A 23,517-nucleotide genomic window follows, 5' to 3' on the forward strand; every position below is an offset into this window, starting at 1 on the left:
GGTGAACAAACGTTCCCCCAGATACTGGTGGTCACCCCTGATAAACTGGCCATCAGATCACCCCTGAGCCTGCGCTTTTCCAAGCTAAAGAGCCCCATGGCTCTCAGCCTGTCATCATAAGGTCTGCTTTCCTGACCTCTGATCATGCGCATGGATCATGCACGTGCAGGTTTTTTTCCCAAGGTGGAGAACCTTGCATTTTTTGGTGTTAAATACCATCAGGTTCTCATCTGCCCATTTGCTGAGCCTGTCCAGGTCAGCCTGCATCACCCGCCTGTCTTCTGGCGTGGATGCTTTGGATGCATCCATGCCAGAAGACAGGTGGGTGATTCAGGATTTCACTTAGTGTTCAGTGAGTTCCATTATTACACTCACAGTTGCCATCTTGGGTCATTAAAAACACTTGCAGTCACCATCTTGGATCATCAGATACTTTCGGTTTTACTTAACACTTGTTTTGCTTAACGCTTGGTATTTCAGGAACCAATTAAGAGTGCTAAGCAGGGGTTGCCTGTAATCTCTGAGCTTTCCATCTCCCAGTTTCAAACTGCCTCTCAGGGAAGCCATGAGGAAACAAAAGAAAGATACTTTCTGCACATGCATGCCACATCTCCAGTCAAGTTGCCTGATGTCTTAACCTGACCTCTGGTCAGGTGACCTCAGAGTTCTTATATGGTGGGATGGGGGTGGAGAGAAGGGTAGAATGCTTAAAAAGCTTCAAAAAATGCAGCATAGACACAAGGCAAAGTACAGTTTTAAAGTATTCAAATTGAGACCTTACACCATTTACATAAAGTCACAGGCTATTTAAACGTCATCATTAAGCCCATGAATGCTACACTGTAGACTTTGGAGTTATCTTCTGCATGTGTAAAACTAGTGCAATTGAGTTCAAGCAGTGGATATGATTCTGGAGAATGGGGCTTAAACAAATTGGCAAATTGCTCACATGCCTATATCTGGAGTAGTGTATTTAAAACAGTCATACAAGAAAAAATGTTGTTCAATTGATCTTTCTGTATTCAGAAAGAATGTGTAGATCTGCAAGTGTTCTATTTCACCCAGGGCAAAAGGAAATTTTGTTTTTATTTATTAATGACCATGCCTGTTAAAGTGAAGATTGTCAATAGCAGCTGCAGCATAAACGCAGGATAGTAAAACACCACACAGCATGTTCCCCAAATGTCTTTTTCTTGAAGTGACATTTTTCATTTCAGTCTTATGCAAAATGTGGACTAAACATCTGGTCTAAGATGTGAAAAGCACCCCTGTGCACTCAGCTCCCTCTAGGCTCATCTGATCAAGTACCCATCTGGAGACATTTGTACTGAATCATCTCTGCAGGTCTTGTTATACAAATGAAGTCAAAAGCTGGCAACAGCTTGTTAATTGTGGGGTAAATGTGCTGAAATCCCTTGTGAAACTCCTCACCAGGGTAGGACCCAGGGCTAAAGTAAAAGCAAGGACTGAGTTTATCTGAGCACACTTATGCAGTTGTATTCTCATCTGAGAGAACCATAGCATGACGGCAGAATACTTGATTAATAAATCTGCAGCAGCACCCAATGGCCAATTTCAGAATAGCTGTGCTTTTGCAAAAGTATCTGAAGTACAACAAGAATGAGATGTAGGGTGGGTCATTAGCTATATTCTTTGCTACAAGGCAGTAGCACACAGGTTGTAGCACATAGTTTAGTCTGCAGCAGATTCTGTAAACTGATAGCATAGTTAATAAGAAATGGTTTTATCCAGCCTTGTTCAATGGCTCTTGCCAAGACAGCATTCCTCAGGCCCTGAATCCCGCGTACAGAGAGGTAGCTACTATAACTTCATGTTTAATTTTAGGGAAAGTTTGGGCTTTGTATGTAAATCAAAAACAAATCTTATTCTACACACTATATGTGAGGAAGTCACTGTTGTGTGGATAATGTCCAGAAAGGAAGAGAGTGAAACCATGAAAATCTAGTAGATACTGTCTGTCTCCTGAATCAGAGTTTGTATGCAAGCATCTAGGGCATGTAGTAAGTGGATTTTATGATGGTTGTTATTACAATGCAGTACTTGTGATATAATTAATATATTGTGTTTTAAAACCAGGGTTAAGAACAAGTTTCCTGTATGAGTCACCATTACAGTATCTCCCAGGAGTAGTTTAGTGGTTGGGCAAAGGGCAGATGATCTGTCACACAGAGGGGGCCATATTCTCACCTGATGAAAATCATGATAGCTCTGTACTAGTCAATGAAGCTATGGCAGTCTGTGCAAACTGAGTGCCTGGCTCAGATCCTTAATTTGAGCTCCTGTGCATGAGTATAAATCAGTATTGTGTTAAAGCGTTGAGGTACACTGATGTGAAATCAAAATTTTACCAAGTTCCCCAGGTATTGCTGTCCACAGCCCTACATTTCTGCAAGAAAATATTTAATATGCAGAAAACATTTGCATGTGCACAAAAATTGTGTGCGTTTGTGGGGGGTGGCTGTGGTAGTGATAGAGCAGATAAGGAAAATTCAGTTTAGGTAAAGCTTGTTCTGGCTTTATTTAAGTACTTTTGCCTCCCTATTTTCTGTATTCATATATGCTGTATTTATGTAGGACAGAATTTTCATGTGGCAACTTGATTTTTGGCAAAATGATGACATCCAATTGATAAACACTTTCATAAATCCTTTAATGGTATAATCATTGAGTGGTATAATTTACCCTGCAAAATCAATTCATTCCTCCCCTTCTATTCCCTTTCCATTTAGCAGACACATTAATTTATTTTTTTATAACTAATTCTAAACAATATATATCTGAAATTTTAGAGAGATAATACTGCTTGTTAGGAGTGAAATGATGAAGAACGGGTATTAACTGGCAGCTTTAACGAAGTCTCTAACCAAAGCAATGTCTCAATGGTTTGCATATAAATATAAAGCAACTGTAACTTGCTGAGAAATGCTCAAGAGAACCACAACTGTCAATAATTAGTGAAATAAGCATGAGTTTCTTCCCAAAAGTTGGCGCTTGTCTGCTATTTGAGTTCTCTCTTGCTCACATATCCTGTCAACAATCGCTGTAATCTGTGTCTCAATCTAAATATTGGGTGTAAATTGGCAGTTGCAAAGATGCCATTGGTTTTCTGGCAAAAACAATGTCATAGATATTTTAAATAATTAAAAAGTTTTCCATGACTAAATGTTTTCTTGGAGACATAACTCTCAACTGCTTCTGTACAGGATTTCAATGGGAGTCATTTTGCATAGCTGAAACATTTTTGAAGGCCTGTTGAAACTGTAGGTCAAATTCCATGGACTGTTTCTAGCAATACTTGGAGGTTTAGAGAATGACATAGACATTATCTGCACAAGGAAATTGTATGCTAAACTGTCAAAAATATCTAGTGATAGGGCATGCCATAGTTTTTTACGCCCAATTAGACACACCTTACATGTTTTTGGGTTATGGTCAGAAAATCTTGCCTCTTCCAAGTGCCTCCAATTAGATACTCCAACATAGCTCTCTGTGGGGAGTGCCTTTGGAAGGAATTCCCCCCCCCCTAATATTCTCTGGTATGGTGACATGATGAAAACACTTCCTGTCCCATAGATAGACTTCATTTTGCTTATTACCTGAGGAAAAAAACCACATACATGGGGTAGGATTATTAGGTGTGCCCAACATTTGATCTTAAGGTAGCACTTGCCATTGACGTAGATGGGAGCAGTGATATGCCAACACGGAGTACTAGGCCAACATCTTTCTTACAGTTCTTTCAGTAGCATTGGGCATTAAAGTGGACAAATAACATTTCATCAATTGACTGTTCAAATATCAGTCAAAAATTGTTATACCAAGGGAACCAAATAATACACAGAAAAAGCACAAATTTTCTGTTAAGGAATGTGTTAAAAACTATTTAAAATCACTTTTCTGTCAAGAAAAGTATAAAAAAATGTAGGTTTTTTTGTAAAATTGCTATAATCTTTCATCAGTCAAAAATATACAATAAATTGAGTGGTCAGTTGACAATATTTGACCAGTCAATTGGTTAGCTTGCCAACCCTACCTTTCAGTGAAGGCAGAAGAAGGTGATAAGAGAGGGAGAAGAAAATTAGACTTCTTTGGCGTATCCCATTTATTAGGTACATAAGGGTTCTAAGGCCCTTGGCAGACATTATATTTATCATGAAATTAACATGTTCATTGCATGAAAAAAATGCTGTATGCCACACATGCAAGAAATGTATTGTGCAATAACACCTTTAATGGAATTCTTCTTTGTGCCTTGTTTGTAGCCTGTTTTAATTTTGAAGTGTGTAGCCTGTTTTAATTTGAGCTATAGGTGGTGAGGAGCCTGAGATCAAGGAGCCGTTCCGCATCTCATGCTCCCCACATGCCAGCATGTTGTTCCAGACAGAAGACTGCTCCCTGCATATTCTCAAGCAGCATGTAGCTGTGTCCTGGACTTGGGGGCTGCCTCCTCTCCCATCTTACCAGTCAGGGGCACAGCTGGGACATAGCCACTCTTTGCCTGTTGAAAGGTGTGTCATGCAGCATGATATTAGGAAACTGGTTCCCTGATGCTGAGGTGTGTAGTGCACCTTTAAAAGTTGAGATGCCAGCAGTTGTGCAATTGGGTCCTGACAAGTTTTACCCCAGAGCCCAAAAATCTCACAGTCATGCAATTAAATTAACATTGGCCAGGGCCCTAGTGTGATCATGTTCTACCCTGCTCAAATTCCCGCATAGCTGGAGGATGGGTCATCTTCCTCTTTGTTACTTTTTTGTAACTCAGTCTTAAGGGTAAGATCCACTTCTGTTACAAAAGTAGATGCATTAATGGATATTAAAGGACATGAACAAGGTGGAATAAAATCACTCTTAGGTGCCTAAGTCCACATAGACACTTGATAGGTGGAGAAGAATCTGGACCCTGGGCTTCCTGGTTTTGGTGGTAATTGAGAGAGTACTGTGGTAGTGGACACTTACAAGAACCTGGTTAGATAGCAAAATTACATTTTGTAGAAGAACTTACCCATATTTTCCAGCATAGAACATGTCACCAAATAAGACAACTTGTTTTTGAAAGGGAGAATGAAGAAAAAAAAAATCCTTGAACATACCAGTATGTATGGTATTTTTACAAGAAAATGCAGGCAGCTGCAGTTGGATGGAAGGAAAAATCTGTGGCTGCTCTGTTAACCTTCTGGCTGTAAGACAGGGCAGGTGCTGATGACTGAGCCAAACTAGCTGGCCCCTCTTCTGGACCACAGCTGAATGGGCAGCCAGCAGTACCTGCCAGATTAGCTGAAGGCTCTCCCAGCTCATGTGGAAGGCCTGGGCAATTCAGCTCCAGCAGGATTGGGCCCTCAGCTGACCTGGCAGGCTGTGTTGGCTGCTCACCTGGCTCAAAGAGTGATTGAGCAGTTTGGCTTCTGCAGAATCAGGCTCTTTGCTCCCCGCATTTCCTCACTTAAGACATGCAACGTAATTTTCAGTAGCTAAATTTTGGGAAAGGGGTATTGTGTGTCGTATTTGAGTTAGCGTGGTATGCATTGCATGGGCATTTAATTGGTGCCAGTGTGCTTTTTCTCTTCCTGCAGTCCCTGCCTTTGATTTCATGGTAGCATATTTGTTTATTTTAGCATTCTCATTTCTAAGCCTGACATTTCTGAGAACTTTACAAATCAAAGCAATACTGACAGATGCTTACATTGGCAGCTCTTCCTCTTTTGCTTTTGTGCTGGCTGTAGACTAAAATGGGTCTGGGTGGCTGTTGCATCTTTCATTCTCATTAAAATATGTGACTGAATGTAGTGAGTATGAAGTTATAACTAATTTTACTGTGGTACATAACAGTATTCAAGCAGTCTGGTTATTTTACATCCATCTGTAACCATCAGTTTTTTTTACCTGCGTTAATGTACTTGGTAAGCGCTTCTAGAAGCTTCTTCACAAAGGGCTTTATATTGCAAACTGTTCACTTTCTATTTTTTTCTGTTGCCAGAACTTTAAAACAAAGATACTGTGTTTTACAGCCCTGCTTCACGCAGAAAATTCATCTCATTTTTGAGTGACTTAACATATGAATTTTGTGGGCTGCTGCTTTGGCAAAGAAGGTAGTTCCCAAGGCCAAACATGCATTGAGCATTACAAATATTTTTGTAATATACTTTTTAGGAAACAAATGTCTTGGGCTTCAAAGGACCTCGCAAAATGAGTGTGATCATACCAGGCATGAATATGGACCATGAAAGAGTTTCTATCAGGCCACGAAATGTAAGTCCCAGTGTCTGTCAATAATAATAGTTATTTGAAGGAATCCTCTGTGACTGGGTTTCTCACGGAGAGTACTAAACAGCAGTATGTATGTGTGATATGTACAGGAACATGAAACACTTCTCTCAAGATGGCAGAACAAAAATACAGAGAGCGTCATTGAACTGCACAACAAGACTCCAGTCTGGAATGATGACACCCAGTCTTATGTTTTAAATTTCCACGGTCGAGTCACACAGGCCTCAGTGAAAAACTTCCAAATTATTCACGATAATGATCGTAAGTATAGATCATCAAGTTGGAACCTTAGATATATCACTTGTTTTGTCTACAAACTGTCAGTGATCTTGTCCAGACCCTTATTACCTAAGTGAATCATGGAAGAGTCAGTAAGTCTTTATTTGTTTGTTTGTTTGTTTGTTTTTAATTGTGGGCTCTCGTTCACTGCTCCTCTGTCTTTTCTTCATCTATACTGGTGCAAAGTAGGGTAAAACACTCCTATGGAGATCTGATAGTTTCTTACAGATCTGTTAGTGCAGCATCTGAAGTGCAAAAGAAGCTTTAATATACCTTTCTACCCTCTAGATTGTAAACTGCTGTGGAAGCTAATTTGATCTCACAGTAGCACTGTAGCAGCACTGTGGGCTGCACTAAGGTATGCTAAGGACCTGTTGGAGTAGTATGGGGATGAGACTTTCATTCTTATACAGGCAAATTGCTAGCAGCCTACTATGTTGTTTCTCTTTACAGATCCCATTAGTTATCCATGTAAAATTGTAAAGGAAATCCCACTTGAGCCTCAGTGTTTCAGTCCTCACTCCAGCTGCCTTCATATGAGCTGAAGCCACTGCAGTCAATTCAACTACTTCCATGAGTTACTGCTGCATTATTTGCTCCAGAGCCACATTTTGCTTTAGTATTTGGGCTGCAGGATGGCATTGAGCACATATTTATTTAGGAGTGGCTGTAGCAAAAGTTAACGTTTTGTCAATTTTTATGACTTTTATTACAGCTGACTATATAGTCATGCAGTTTGGCCGTGTGGCTGAGGATGTATTCACCATGGACTACAACTATCCAATGTGTGCACTACAAGCATTTGCCATTGCTCTCTCCAGCTTTGACAGCAAACTGGCTTGTGAATAAACAAGAGTGGTAAAGTATTCACACAGCTGAAGCAGTATGCCACAAAGGGAAAACAGGATTCCAACTACTTGCTGGTGACATTTGGGGTTCATGCTAAACAGGCCAGAGAAAAGTACATTTTTGGAAGGACCATGGGATTGTTGTGGAGAAAAATTATGTGAATCTTTTAAAAATTCAGGACATTCAGGAAATATTGGGGTTTTTTCTGTTTATATATTTTTCTGGAAGTGGCATCAAGTTTCTGTAAATAGAAGTCCATTCTAACATTCTCAGTTATGTTACGGAGATGTGCCATGATGTACTACTATACCTTGGCTCATGTAGCACCATTAGAAGTGGTCTGTCATTTTCTAAATCCAGAAAGTTATCTTAAAAAAAGCAAAAAAAATCGTTTTTACATTTAAGAAGCATTTGGAGGCTGTAATCATACCTCAAGATTAATTTATTCCATTGAATACTTTGAACTTCACATCACCCAACATAGAAGAAAGATCACCAGAAAAGATGCACTTTTTGAATTTGCAAGGATCTCATGTAGTACAAAGCCAAGGCTGAGAGTAGAAAACCTGTACTGGACTGAACTTGATTTGTTACTATTTATGTAAAGGGGCATGGTGAATTTTAATTACAGTAGGGGAAAAAAGGGAAGTAGAAAGCACAAAATAATGTTGCACAAGTCACTTGAATTTTAAGGAATCATTTCATGTTTTAACATCTTCATGCTTTTAATTTCTGTCTCAAATATAAATGTATTGGAATGACAGAAAATGAGTATAAGCCTGAATACCAGCAGAACACAACTTTAAACTCAATTTGGCATGTTGAAAACTATATTCTTGTATCACTGTAGCAGTTCAGATGCATATTTTGTGTCAAGTGATATACATAGTTGGATAAAGGTCTCTTCCCAGAGATGCATCATTTTAAACCAGTTGTTCATTTGGCAGAGGAAGCAAGTGCAGATATTATATTAAATCTGTTTGGCCTTTTGTGATTTTAACTTTTGCTGGTTGAGTTTTGTCAAACGTTCGGTGACAACCAATCTCCATATTTATTTCCCTTTGTAAGAATGCTTGAAACCTATTGAAACTGTATGTCACTTTATAATGTCAAAGTGCCAGCTACTGAGCGACATGCTTCTAGGCAGATATTGTGTACATTATGTACAAAATAGATACACGCAGGGTATTCAACTAGCTTAAAATAGCATTTTCTTCTGTTTCACCTTTTCTAATGGGTCTGGAATATATAAGCAGATTTTGTTCCAAAACATAAGCTCTGTGCACACGATTTTCTGGTATTTTAAACATTTCAAATTTCATCCAGGCAGAGACTTTAACTGTGAGCAATGCATAAACCCCCTTAAGAGTAATGGAGATTGAGTCTCTCCCGTCCTTTGTGCCATTCAAAAAACAGTACCCCAAACTGACACATAACTAATATGATTTATATACAGTTCATCAAAAGAACGTTAAAAATGTGAATAACATGTAAAAGGAACAGCCACATTTTATACTATGCTTATTACAATCCCTTTTCCTATCCTGTATAGGATCTCTACATTGCACAACCAAAGATTATGTAATGAGAAAATGTGATCAAATCTGCTTGTCTCACAGCCTGCAGTCCTTTTATAACTTCAAGAGACAGGCCGGGAAGACAGGTTGTGCCATTTGGACGGTATGATTTCAACTAATAAAAGAAATGTGTTTGATTCTGTGCATTTGCCTCCAGGTCTCCAAAAGTGGGGGGCAAAAAAATTTCAGCAGACAAATGTACTTGCTGTGGGATTATTATATCTTGATACTCAGCTTTGTTTGAAAGCCTCAGCTTTGTTTTTTGGGAGGTAGGGGAGGGAAAGCAATGAAAAAAAATATATCAGCAACCCTTTTTAAATGTCAGTGAAGTTAATGGAAAAAAGCCTCCTGGTTTTTACAGCTGTTTGCTTGATGGGTCCAACTATCGGATACTTTGTTTAAATGGCAGTTTTCCCTTTATCTTTGTTTTTTTGGCCAACCCCCCCATTTCTTATTATAGTGTAAAATAAGAAACTATTTCCTAATTTAAGAGGAATGTACTGTCCATTCCCACAGTGGATGATAACGAGCCATTTCTTGCAGTTTTCATTATTCAGCACTTTGCTCATGTAAGACTACAGCAAGTGGGTGCCTTATTCTCTGCATTTGTCAGTGAGTTCTATACCACCTGCCTCTCTCTCAGCCGCTGTCCATTATGTGACTCTGAATTTTAACAAATAAATGGCTTTTATGTCTGACTATGTCTAATGTTTACTTACTAGTTCTAGTGATAACTAGAGTCTGTGTCCAGCCCATTGCAAAGGTAGATTTCACTTTTGTAGAACTTGGACTGACTTAGGCTTTGAAAACACTGGGCATGCCTACACATTCATTAATGTGCCGTAGTTACTGTGCATTAAGTTTAGTACTTGGTTAACCAAGTGCTAAATCAATACGCAGTAACTTGTGCTATTCCATAGTAGCACCAGTGCATGGGTTTTCGTGATGCTTACTGCACATTAGCCTAATACTACTGTGCAGTAGCGTATTTGCATGTTTTTTGCCCGCCACACTACTGCACAGTGTTATTAAACTATGCACAGTTAGTGTCTCATGTAGACACGCCCATTGAATATTGGGAAATGTTGGAATTTAGGGCTTTAATCCTGGCCATCCTAGTGAGTTGTATAGTTTTAGGAAATGGCATTTAGCACTCTTTTACCTCTGTCTGCAAATCCAGGTAGAAGAACATCCTCTCGTACAGTAGCATAATTAGTCATGCCAGTTCTAGGAGCCTACTAAAAGGAGGTGAGCAAAGAGCTGCTGCAGCCAGCGCACCCCTGCTGGCGCTGCCACCCAGGGTACAGATGCTGGCTGTTATGCCTATGCTGTTGTATTCCATGTTTTTAGCATACCAGGTTCGTTGAGTTACGCTGGAAAAAAAAACACATCACACTTAAAGACCCATATAGGAATAATACCAAACTTTGAAGGGCCAGAATTTTAAGGGAGACATTGTTTACCAGAAGAAGAATGCCTTCTATATCCAAGATTTTTATCATCCTGGGCACCTCAGCCAAGAAAGTAAAATTGCAAATATTAGGGGAAAAATGTTGAGACAACTACAGCCATAAGCACCACCACAGCCGTTGACTGACTACTAGAGTAGTATAGTATAATAGAGTGAGGGTTACATGCTAAGACCTTTCTGCTCTGTATAAACATTTAAACTAGGATTGTCAAAGGAGCCCAGGGGAGTGACGTGCCAATATCTCATTGAAATGTGGTGTCACTTTTTTTGTAAGAATTTCCTCTGCTGTCCTTATACAAAGTCTTGGCTCTTCACTGTTGACAAGCGAAGCACTATATTTTGTTCATCCTCCTGACTGTCAGCTTCTGCCCTTGGGGTGAATGCATATTTGTATGGTTTTAGTCATGGCATATTTTTGTAGTTTGTGAAGTGTTTTGCAACATTTTCAGGGTGAAAGACTACTCTATATGAAGATATTATGGCTCAACCTTTTCTCCCCAAATCTTGTCATCTCATTAAGTAGGCAGAATCTTTTGAAGCAAAGCTCAATCTGGGGACTTCACAGGCTTTGAGATACTAAGTCATGCCCTGCACAATTAAAATACATTTTTACATGAGTAAGTATTTTCAAAAAATCTTCCTCCCAAAATATCCTGTAGCACAGGTCTCTGCATTAGAATTGCTAATGCAAGAATGCTATTACTAGCAGCCTCTGGAATACCATCCTATCAACTTTTAACAAAGACTAAACCTTGTCTTTTCAGTACAAAAATAAAAACTATATCAAGTCATATACTTCCTCTACTTGCTCCAGTGACTATTTGGTTGGAGGTTGATTTTATGTTGTTTTAAATTTTAAATATTGATGACTTTGTCTTCTGCTGTGGACTTTGGCAGGGATATATATATAGAGAGAGATGCACAAAGTGAAAAGCTAAATTAAAAGGTCACATTAAAGTGTAAAATATTTGTCTACAAGCAGTACAAGGAAGAGAGATGCATACATACACACGCGCACACACGTGTGTGCATGTGCATATCCCTTTCCTGTTACAGTCCTATTGTGGATCCAAATTACAATGCCAAGTTTTCTCTGTATAATACTGAACCAAAGCCCTGGATCCCATCCTCCTAGCCCATTACTAGCTTTTGATGGGTGAATTGGCGGAGAGCTTCAACCAGCATAGACATTGGGGGTAAGATTTAGGGAAGCATTTGGTGTTGACTCAATTCTGCTCTTGGTAAGAATCTTACCCTGTACATTCACTGCAAACTGAGGAGTTTGTAAGAAGTTTAACTATTTGGCACAGAAAAGTTTGCTTAAATATTTCCACTATGTTCTCCTCCATCTAAACATTTTTTTTGTGATGTTTGTTTGTTAGCCGTTATTTGTTTTATCGAAGAGTCCAGGTTCCCCAGTGAGGATGGGACTCCACTGAACTAGAGATATACATAGGCATAGAAAGAGACAATCCCTGTCCTGAAGAAGTAACAATCTAGATTAATATCAATGCATTTAGTTTCTGATTTAGTTTATGTTAACAGGATGGAGTAGTCTTGCTTCCTGATCCTGGGAAGTATTGATGGGCACAAGTAGTACCAATGACATTTGAGGTTATCAGAAAGAGGGTTTGAATTTGCTGCATCCAGACAAGCACAGACATTTGGTTCCCCAGGGACAACTAGCAGCGGTAGAAGGTGTGCCACTTTGGCAGACGGCAAGTTACTGCGGGTGGGGTATGCTGACCCCAGCAGTCTTACCTTAGGTCCTGGGGGCCGGGGAAGCTTCAGCCACAGTGCTTCTGCAGCTAGGAGTTTGGCTGGCAGCCAGAGTGTGGCTTCAGCCAGGCAGGCTCTGGTTTTGGGCAGCATACACTGCCTTCACATGTACCGCCCCTTTTTTTCCACGCAGCTTATTTTGACCCTGGAAATCCCAGGGTCCTGCGTGGAAAAAAAGCGGTGGTACGTGTGAAGGCAGTGCACGCTGCCCAAAACCAGAGCCTGCCTGGCTGGAGCCACAACCCCCCCCCAGCGCTGCAAGGTAGTAGCATGGGAAACACCTGAATGTGCAGTGTGTGGCACCACAGATGAGTCTGCACCACCACATACCATGTGGGCACACTAGTTTGGATGCAACCAGTGGAACTCTACAAAGGCGTCCGCCTCTGCTATCCCTTTGTACTACCAAGGCCTGAAATCTATATGGGTTTCTGTCTTGCTAAGAAAATACTTTGGATATTTTTAAATGGAAGTGAGTACCTTCCAGTAAAATATACCTCTTCTGACTATTTTGGATACCACACTTAGGAGAACAGAATGCACTGGATACTAATAGAAGGGGCTGATTCTCAACTTCTCATCAAGTATCCATGTAGGACACCTTTCTAGTTTTTAGGGAAAAAAAATTGTTCACCATTCTCCTATACATCTCATTTTGGCCTTCACTTGAACTGCAAATTCTGAGTATGTGTGAGACACAGCGTGAATTTACCTCTAGCAAATCAGCATTAGTCAGCACAACCCTCTCCCATGCACTACTTAGGGAAGGTGCATTTTGTCTATTTGCTTCTGCATGTATGAAAGCCCATTTTAGATTTCCTAAACTGTAGACACTTAAAAGAAACTTCTTTGTTGTCTTACTGACTGTCTTCATATCTTAGATAGCTGATAAACAGGAAGAAAAGAAAAGGTTTGCAAAATTACACATTTCACCAGAATTTCAAAATATTTTACTGTTTCCTATAAACTAAAGCTCAGTAGCTGATACTCAAAAATGCTCATATTTATTTGCATACTGTGCACCACCAAATAAAGTAGGCATTTTCCCTTGGGAAGGTAGAATGAAGAAAAAAATTTTTTTTCTTTTAATCAAATACTCAGAATCAGTTTCCTCGTGTAAGATATACACCCCAATTTTTGTTCGCTAATTTTTGGAGAAAAAGTGTCTGGTATGTAAATAAATAAGGTACATATACATTGAAGGAACATGCATTAAAAAGTATTTCAGTTATTGTGTTCTATTTAACTATGTAGAGGACCTAAATACTTTTTTTTTAGATAAGTACATCTTTGGTGAGCCTACATCCAGGTCCCTGTTCATGAAATTATTTTATGTCAGTGTTGTAATTCAGAGGAATTTGATTAAATGTTGAGGAAAACTTTCTCCCTACTTTAGAATCTGGTTTACCAGTAACAAATGGAAAGGTGAGTTTATGTAAAACTACAGGTTTTGTTGTATATGTTAAGTGCTTGTGCCACTTGGAAAATGAATCCATAGGTCAAAATTCCTATGTAAAATGGCTCCATAGAGTGACCTACTGGTTAAGGCACAGGACTGGGACTATATTTTAGTCTCACTGTTACTCACTTTGTGATTTTGGAAAGATCTCTTAACTTCTTTGTACCTCAGTTTTACCACGTGTCAAACAGAGAAGATAGTTAATTGGACCTTCTGTCCAGTTCTGTTGTGAGGTTTGAGTGTCCTGTTACCCTCAGCCAAAAGATGTTATTGGTGTGTGAAGTATTATATTTCAGTTTATATTAGCAGAAACTTTAGAGAAATATAAATTACTATCTGACCTGGGCAGCTAAGGAATACCGAGTAGGTGATTCAGTCCTGGGTTTGAAGTTGAAATCAGTGGGAATTTGCCTCTAGTGGGATTGAAATTTCACACTCTGTGTAATGCAGCACTTAGTTGGAGCACTTGGACAAACAATTTGATGGATTTCCTTTTTCAAATTGAAGTATCATTGATTTTTTTAGTAAATCTATGGCTTTTTTAAAGGACACATTCGTAGATGTATTGCAGAGTCTAGATAAATTGTGGAGTTACCTATTTGTCCTTTTTTCCTGTGACAAATCAAATACTAGTGGTGCTTTGAAACTATCTTTTGTACAGTTTTATATAAGAATCAGCTACTGTTACTGCAGATGGTGGCTCTGTTGTGCATGTCAGCTATAAAAAGAATTGGTTTCTTATGCACTATGATGGATTAATCACCTGCGTGGGATGTTTACAACACACCTCACTTTTGACATATAGACGTGTAAATGTTGAATGTACATTTTAGTTGGATCATCATTTAGGAATATTGCAGGTAACAGTGAATTGTATAATGAACTTTGTCAGTAAAAATACAAATGAAGACTTTAAATAGAGTGTATTTCTTAGAGTTAAAAAATCCAGCTGGTCATTATTTGTAGTTGTGCATATGAAGAAGGCATAAGGAAATTCTCTGCTGCATAGTTTCTCCTAGGAGCTTGTTTTGAGTTATAGGTTTCACTTAAGTCAAACAGATTGGTTATTTAAGCCGCAGGGACTTGCCTCTGAAGACAGTTGCAGGATCAGGACAAAAACATAAATGTACTAATGGGACTAAGGTTCCTAACTTCCCCAGGCACTTTAAACACTCCATTCTGAATCACTCACCCATCACCATTAACTACTGGCAAACACATAACTGTATGAACTACTCAGCTCCATTTGATTTCTCAGACAATGTTGCCCTGTCCTCAACACAAGTACTGTAAGATTATCATACATTTGACCATGAGCTATGGAAAAATTCTGAGTTATTGCACGTGACCAGTCACTTTTATAATGCAATATTTAAACACATTCGTGAGAAACAGGGGTAGCTTCTCCACCCTACAACAAGACTTTTTCACCTCAGTATGCATTAAGCAGAAGACATCTTAAGGCCTGACACCTTTTTCCCAAGAAAGAAAAAAATGCTTCTCACACTGGAAAAAATGAAATCCTATTACGAAAAGAGTTGATCCTCAACCGACTGCATATAAATGGTAGTTTAATTTAAAATATACCCAGAAGTAGTGTAGGCCTAAATGTATCTCTGATTTCTGAGCAGCTCTAGATATTTCATCTTGGGCCTTTTGAAAGAGTTGTTTTCTCCATAGGTAGTAGTCAGTAGCTACCTTACACTTATAAGTGGATGAACATCTTGCTGGGGTCGTTTGACCCCAGTATCATTTCCTGCCATGGCAGGGGGTAGGACTAGATGATCTGCTCAGGTCCCTTCTGACCCTAGAAACTATGAAACTATGAAAGTGGGGTTCAAGTGATAAACATCTAGACTTTATCTCCCTAAAGGCTCATGGTACTGTTCTGATGCACTTCTAAGTGTGGTTCTGAATGTCAGTGGGCATGGCCACACGTTCATTAATGTGCTGTAATTATAACACATTAAATTTAGCACCTGTAATGACGGGTACTAGCTTAATGCGCTGTAATTGATGCTTCTGCACATTAACACAAACAAGCGGTCTTTTTGTGATGTTAATGTGCAGTAGACTAAATCTACCATGCATTAGTACAGGTTTTGCCTGCTAATCTAATTCACAGTACAATAGGTCTAGTACACTCAAAGTGTCTCATGTAGATGCACCCAGTATTTCCAGTGCTGGCTGCAAATGGGTTTGTAGTAGAACTTGTCAGAAAAGTGCAAAATCTTGATGTAAAACACATCTGTATTTTCCACTAGGTTAGAGTTCTCTTCACCTCCTCTCCCCCCATTTTCAACAAGTTCTATTTGGAATTCTTCATGGTCAGATTTATAACAGGTGAGAAGTGACAAAACATAGGCTATTCTCTCATTGGGCACCTATATATAAACAGCAAGGCTGCTCTAACACGCTGTAACTACAGTGCATCAGACCAAACTGATTAATTGGGTCTGCTGGAATGTGGTAATTACCGCGCTCCAGTAGACTCCAGCATCTCATGTATCAGCATTCCCGTACTGAAAAATGGCAGTGGGAGTGCTTTAACTAAAATTCACTTGCCAACATAATTTTTTAGCATGGGGATGCTGATACATGAGACGTTCCAGGTGTTTTAATTAAAGAGGCTCTCAGAGCTGCTCTAATTAAAGTCCCTTCCCCCCATCCCAGAGCATGTGTATTAGCTCCCATTGTCAACAGTAAGTCTGTGATATCAACAGGTTAAATGACTTTCATACTTAAGTAGCAAACAGAAGCTGACATATCAACCCTACTAGCAAATGGAAGTCATTTGCAGAGCTGGAACTAGGGGTGCTGACAGATGTGCAGGTCCCCCTCTAACTCATGGCGCTTTGAGCACCATGAGTAGAGCAACCCCTCAACTTCACCTGTTGGGCTGGGTGGGGGGGGGAGAAAATTGTGCCTGTCTGCCTGTCTCACAATCAGGCTGAGCTGATGTAGCCCCACCCTCCCCTTCCAGCTCCAGTGCTGTCTGCAGGAAGGAATGGGGGAGAGGGGAAGGGGAGTAAGCTGTGGGCTGGGGCTTGCCAGGCCTGAACTGAAGGAGGGGGAGAAGGGAGGGGCCACAAGGCAAGGGGACTCCAAGCCATCTGCCCCCCTCCAGCTCAGGCTGGGCAAACCCCAGCCCACAGCTCCCCCTCTTCCCTCCCCACTCCCTTCTTGCAGACAGTACTGGGCCCAGTCGTGTGACAGATTGACCCTAGGGAACAGAAGTTCCCTAAGGTGTCCAAAGTGGAGTGTCTTCATCTGAACCTCATTGAAGGTTAATTTTTCATGCAATTTGCTGCTTTTAAAGTGCTCTGTGCATATGTCACAGCACAGCTGTAGAGCACTTTCAGAGTTCTCAGTCCCTAGATCTGTGTTTTAACTGATAGACCATACATAATTGATTTGTGAATTGGTATACCCAGTGTTGAGCTTCCATGATTAACAGTAAACTAATTCACTTTAACATTGAATGAGAGCAAATTTTAGCTGCTGAAGTCCTGAGATTTCTAATAATAGAAAAATAGATTGAAAATCCAGCATCACGTGATTAAACCCTTTTGGAAAATGTTTCTGTCCCAGCAGCAGCTTTTATTGGGGTGCTTTCCATAAATAAAATGAAGAGGGGAATGTATGTGAAATGATTTACATCGGGGAGTGGAGGGCAGATAGTGCGATGGACAAGCCCTGTTTGTGGCACTCAGCAGATCAGAGAGGGGACAGGCTGCACAGTGGCAAATAGAGCAGGGCGCAGAAAGTACAGCAGCAGATTGGGCAGGAAGCACAGGCCAGGAGGAAGAAAGTAGAGATGCAGCTTGGTCAGGGAGCAGCAGATTTCCCAGAGAAACGGGAGCAGTTATAAATGTATGAGAAGAATGAGAAAATAATAATGCAGTTTACCAAACAGAATTTCTCCAGCTCATTCGCTATTGTGGAAAGTCTTCTACCTTGGCCCAGATCTTTTTTATCTGGTGCTTTATTATTGCCATAGAACAGGGGTTGTCAACCAGAGGTACACGTACCCCTGGGCGTACTTGGAAAGGGGCTAGGGGGTACGTGCAGGTGGGCAGGGATGGAGCACTGCCCCATGCCACCACTGCCCAGGAGCAGGGCTGGAGGGGGGCGAGGGCAGTGGTGCCCCTGGCCAGCTAGACATGTGGGGTGGGGGGGAGGTCACAGGCAGCAGCCCCCCTTCTCTGTGTCCACCCACCACTACCCCTCCTCCCCCCTGCTCAGTGTCTGGACACCACTATGCCTGCTCCGCCAGAAGTGTACCCAGAAGGGGTGCATTCCTTAAAAAAGGTTGAAAACCCCTGCCATAGAGGACACATTAGGGTTGCTTTTATGCAAATACCAGCGACATGAAAAGCTGCTTAGCAAATAAATCTGGCCAACCAAGTTTTGCTTAGTAAGAAAGACTGGAAATTATATTTAGTTTTATAACCCTTCCCTTTCTTTCCAGGATTTAATGTTGCAAGTATTAGCATGTGATATACTAGAGGGAAGGATTTTTGTGGGTGATATCTTTTATTGAATGAATTGTACAGTTGGGACAGACTTTGATAAGCTTTGGAATGCAGTGAATTTGCCTTCATGTGATTTACTAAAAGTCTTAACTTCTAGCTTAGTTTCAAATAGAGTCATGACATGAAGGCTGCTGTTTTGAAGATTTATCTCTGTCTTATGGAAGATCTAATTCCATGATGCAGATTCTCACCTTTTATGAAATGTCATAATACCATTGAATTCTAGGATATTATGACGGTTTACATCCACTGAGGGTCTGCCCCCCTAGCCAAGCCCATTAATACATGAAGCCAGTTTTCAACACCATAGATCACAATGCTTAGAGCAGACCGTGAGGAAGAACTTCTAATCAATCATTCTTCAGCTCACCTCTTACACACACGTGCCAGTCTTTTACTTATACATGCTGCTCTGATCTGCCAGCTTTGGTTTTGGAAACACTGCTTTTTATTCTTTAAGTCCCTCTTGCTGCAAACTGCCATGGAGTGTCTACAAAGGGCATGTCAAAACCTCAAGATGGATCAAGTAAAGCTGTGGAGCCAATGCATGTAAGATAATGGGAAGTATATCCCTTTATACAGATGCTTCTCATTCAGAAGTAAAGCATCCTGTTGCTTAGTCCTCCTTTATTAGCCTGATTGTGGAATTTGAGGTAGGTGATGAACTGTAAAGTCCTGGGTATTGTCTGAACAAGAGACTTGAGAAGCACTGTAAAATGGATTTGCTTTTCTTTACACTCAGTGAGGCAATGAAGATCTTCTAAGCCATTCATCTTGGTGTCTTGTGTTGTCCAGACTTCACAACAAGCCACTGGAGAGCCTCACAACTGGGGAATTCATTTTTAGGGGTTAGACAGAGGTAGGAAAAGCACAGAGTGAGGTGTCAACAGTGGTGGAATAGTCAGACTTTTAAATGACACCATCTTATCAGATGGTTTTCATTGGAAGGATGAACATTTCCTTTTCTTTCTTTTTCTTTTTTTTTTTTTGCCTCATGGATTTCAATGTTGGGAAAGGCCTTGATCCCTTTTGTGGTGTAGCTTGCCATATAGGAAAAATATACAGGATATCACACCTGAAGGATATCTGTTACTGAAACATGCAGGTAACCTATCCTGAGTTCTCATTCTGCTATACAGTGGGCATGTTTGTTTCTATAGGTTTGCTTCCTGACCTGGGTAGAATAGTTCACTGTGTGCATCTGTGAGGCTGGAAATCATTGCTGAAAAGATGTGCTTGGAGTCTATAAAAACTGAATATTGCAACACCAAAGCCATCAAATACATATATTCAAGTGCTAAAGGAGTAGCACTTCAGGAGAGCCACTGTCTCGACTTACTATTCTTTAAATATTCTGGCATTTTCATCAGAATACTGTCCTTATGTGCGCCTCACCACTGCATATCGGAACTTATAAGAACTGAAACTGCAGCTTTTCCATGTGGATTTCATTGTTCTTTCAAAAGCTCTTTATAATTTAATTGGTTTCAGCCACATAGCCATCTTTTCTGAGCAGTAGGTACACTGAACCAGGGGAGCATAGTTGCAGAGAACCTAGGAAATGAGCATTTACAAACACCCTGCAATTTCAGTTTGTGCAGGGATTAATGTGAAGGTCATAGACAATGAATAATTGACAGCCAGGGTAAGTTGATTTTTGTGTTGGGAGCTTGGCACACCATTTATTGGAAGCTTTTTCTAACAATAAAAGGCATCACATCTACTGGAGGGTACTAATGAGAAGCAGTGGAGTTTGATATTGCTTGATGTCATATAGTAAGTGCTGCTGGAATGATGTTGTGTAATGTGGATGAGGAAGCTGGTGAGGAATACCTCTCCTTGGACACATTTTTTTCTTTACCCTTTTAGTGAAGAAATAGGTTTTGGATCATGTTCAAATTTCACGTTTGTTTTTTTCTCCCTTGTGGATCATCAGAGTATAGAAGAGTTTCACCACTGACTTCAGTGGACTCTAGGCTTATCACCCTGTACTTGTTGCCACCAAAAGGATGTGCTCATGGGGGGAGGCGGGGAGCTTATTCTTGTAAACTGGGCTTCCTTGGACTTACAGGAATTGGGGACTGCTTCCACAAGTACTCTTTAGAATGAATCTGGACATAGGCCAAATTATGCATTTGTGTACGTTCCATGAAACCTCACTGAGCCACAGGATCTAAGCAAAATTAAATCAGTGCAATATTTGGCTTGCCCTGTTAAATGTGCCTTAAAATCATGAAACATTATTATTGCAACCAGATATGGTGTGCAATAAAAATATACTGTAGGTAGTTGTGTATATTTAATGTACCTACGTCTCACAGAACAGGAGTAAAGAATTAAACCTACACAGCAATTGCTGAAGCATCTAGGTAAGTTTCTTTAATGGCTAAGAACAATATGCAATGTGTAACAAGCCATCTGACATGGCATATTCCAAAACAGGAGACAAAGACATTTTGGACTTCATATTTTTAAATCTCTACATAAAATATAAGCAAGGGGATTCTTTTTAAAAAGTTATGAAATCTCAGTTGCATGAACATAAGGTCACATGTGGTGTATTATGATGGGCATGTCTACATGAGACATTTACTGCACAGTAGATTAATTAGCTCTGCAGTAAATATCTTGGTGTCTACTTGTGCTCCCCATTAGGCTGGAGTAAACTAATTTACTCCACCAGCAGGGCAGTTCTTGTAAATGCAAGTACTATCCTGCTGCAGAGTAAAAAACTCTGCAGCAGTGCATGTGTAGATGCTGCCTTGGCTGATTGGGACATGAGGGTGCTTCAGTGGGAGGGCTGGCTCTTGGCTAGCCCCACACTGAAGCATCCTTGTGCCCCAGACAACCCCCCTGCAGCACGTTGAGCCAGGAAGAGCAGCCTGGGCTGGCAGACTGAGCCTCAGGGCCCCCTGCCAGCCAGGGTTGCTCCGACCCAGACTGGCATGCTGCAATCACAGGTGCACATGCAGACGTGCTCCTGGGAGCAATAAACACTGAAGCAATCAGCTTCAGAGTTTATTGCTGCTCCTTAATATGCATATGTAGTCTTTGTAAAGGAAAGATGCAGATATGCCTTACCTGGCCCAAGTTTTAAATGTTACAATGAAATGGCTTAAACTTACTATTTTCCAACATTTCTCAATATTCTAGGTATAAAGTGCACAAGGAGTTTCCAGACGTGATACTTACAGTCTAATCATACTACTCGCCTGCTGTTCATTCTGAAAGGGTAAAGGGTGTTGGTAACTTGTCTGAGAGGTTAATTGTTGCAAAATATCCCTAGAGACTTTGTTGACTGGAAGAATACTTTTCTATCTAATAATTTTGTACTTTCTGTACAAATAGCATCTAAAGTGACTATGTCTGAAATACCATATTTACTCAAAAAAAAGACAAAGGTTTTTCTTCTCATAAGGGGGTGGGGGAGCTCTCACATTCAAACACGAGGAAACCTTGTTAAATACATTGGCTATCACTGAACTGCTTCCAAGAGCAGCATGTGCTCAGTAATAGAAACCAGCTATGAAGTTGATTAAATGCAGCCAACACTGAGCATGACTATAAAATACATGGCCCATATTGGGCAGACTTGCTAATTTTTTTCTGCAAAAATATTCATTTCTAGATAGATACATATAACTGTCTTGTGACAACCTGTCTAACAACCAGTCTTGTGACTGCTATGGTTCACTTGACAGTCCAAAACACACTTTTACAGGTATATCATTCTTAGACCCATTACAAACATGCTGGGGGTTTGTTTGCAAATATCTATAAAACTCCACCTCCAATACTTTGCCAAGTGGCCCTTGTGGTTCACTTGGCAGCTCAAAGCACAGTAAAAACCTATTGCACAGTTCACACCGCGTGCCCACACACCCATTTCCATACCTGTACCCCCACCCACTGCTCTCCTTACAAACACAGTGATGGCAACTTACCACAAGAATAGATTAATGGAACCCAAATGAATAAGATATATGAGAAGTCCCCCTTAGCAGTGACTCTTTCAAGTTGTGGTAAGCCACTACATTGCATGCATTTTGACTTCCTCTTCACTCCCACAGATGAGTTGTGCCTTTCTCTCCCATTCCCAATGATTCCTGTTTCTTCACTAGCCTTCACAAATTTCACCAAACAGGGCCCCAACCAGTTCACCCAGAATCCCTCTGTCTCTTTCTCTCTCAGCCTATGACATATGAGTAGTATGGCCCCACCCTCCAGAAGGTGAAGCCAGACCAAGTTGCCCTGCACCTCATCTGCATATAAATTTTTGGAGCATCCCAGGACTCGTGACAAGAACATCCAGTTGCAGTCATGAGTGGGGGGCTAATTAGCACATAGATCTGGAGTACACACACATACTGAGCACTGCTAAGCTGTGAGGTCACCATCACTTGAAATCCTGTTGACTATAGCCAATGAGCTATATGGTAAATTACAAGCCTTTTGGCTTTGCATAGTTTGTATTTTATGCAAGTAGGTGCCAAAGTACTGCTCAAAAGTGCGTTTACGGAATTCCTGGGCTAAAGCTTGCAGCAATTTCAAAAAAAGGTATCATGCATCACTTCTGAATGAACTGAAGTCTAAAGCCGTGTGTAGACAAAACAAGAGGTTTGTGTGCATGACACTTTAAAGCGGGCTAAATGCTTTTGCACTGCTTTAATGGTGTCGGTGTTTGCACACCACAGTGGCATATTACGCATTAATTCCAGCTGCTGTAGAAAATTTGGTGTTGTAATGTGCCTTAAATGACTTGAGGTGCAGCCCTAGTTTGCTTAGTTTGCTGCCCTACAGCCATGGAGTGAAGCACTGGGCTCTGTGCAGCTCCACGGCTCTGCAGGAAGTCCTGCAGGCAGCCTGGCAGCAGCCCAGGAAAGCAGGCTGCACCCAAGAAAAGCAGCAAGCCTGATCTCCACCCCCTCCTTGCTCCCCCCAGAGCCTGCCTCCCTGCCTGAGCTGTGCTGGGGCCTGGTGCTTCCCTCCACGGCTGTGGTGTCCCCCAGGACAGCCTGAGCCGGGTGCCTGCGGGTGGGCACTGCCTAGGGGGCGGCCGATGCTGCCGCAGAGGGAAGCACAAGCCCCGCCTGAAGCCCAGGGACCGCTCTGCCTGTCGGCAGCTCGCCCTCCCCTCCCTGCCGGAGAGGCAGGTAAGTCAGTGGGGTGTATGCATGATATGGGGGTTTAATCAGCCCTAAATTGAAGCAGTGTTTTTTAAAACCCACTGCTTCAATTTAGGGGCCCCGTTTTATCCACACACACCCTTGGGGTACCATATGC

At 40.9% G+C, this 23,517-nt stretch overlaps 1 protein-coding gene across 4 annotated transcripts in view; it reads left to right on the forward strand.

Annotated features, from left to right (window-relative positions):
- Positions 1-9,688, forward strand: part of TUB (tubby bipartite transcription factor) — a 307,786-nt gene extending 298,098 nt beyond the window's left edge. For all 4 annotated transcript variants that reach the window (XM_019552099.1, XM_019552095.1, XM_019552098.1 and 1 more), the window contains 3 exons: positions 6,169-6,267; positions 6,375-6,546; positions 7,280-9,688. In XM_019552099.1, coding sequence (XP_019407644.1) covers positions 6,169-6,267; positions 6,375-6,546; positions 7,280-7,413 — 405 coding nt within the window. In that variant the 3' untranslated portion in view covers positions 7,414-9,688. The remainder of the gene's footprint in view (positions 1-6,168; positions 6,268-6,374; positions 6,547-7,279) is intronic.
- The last annotated feature ends 13,829 nt before the right edge of the window (positions 9,689-23,517 follow it).

The sequence above is a fragment of the Crocodylus porosus genome, unplaced genomic scaffold (assembly GCF_001723895.1).
Source record: "Crocodylus porosus isolate Cpor-Errol unplaced genomic scaffold, CroPor_comp1, whole genome shotgun sequence".
NCBI classification, from domain to species: Eukaryota; Metazoa; Chordata; order Crocodylia; family Crocodylidae; genus Crocodylus; species Crocodylus porosus.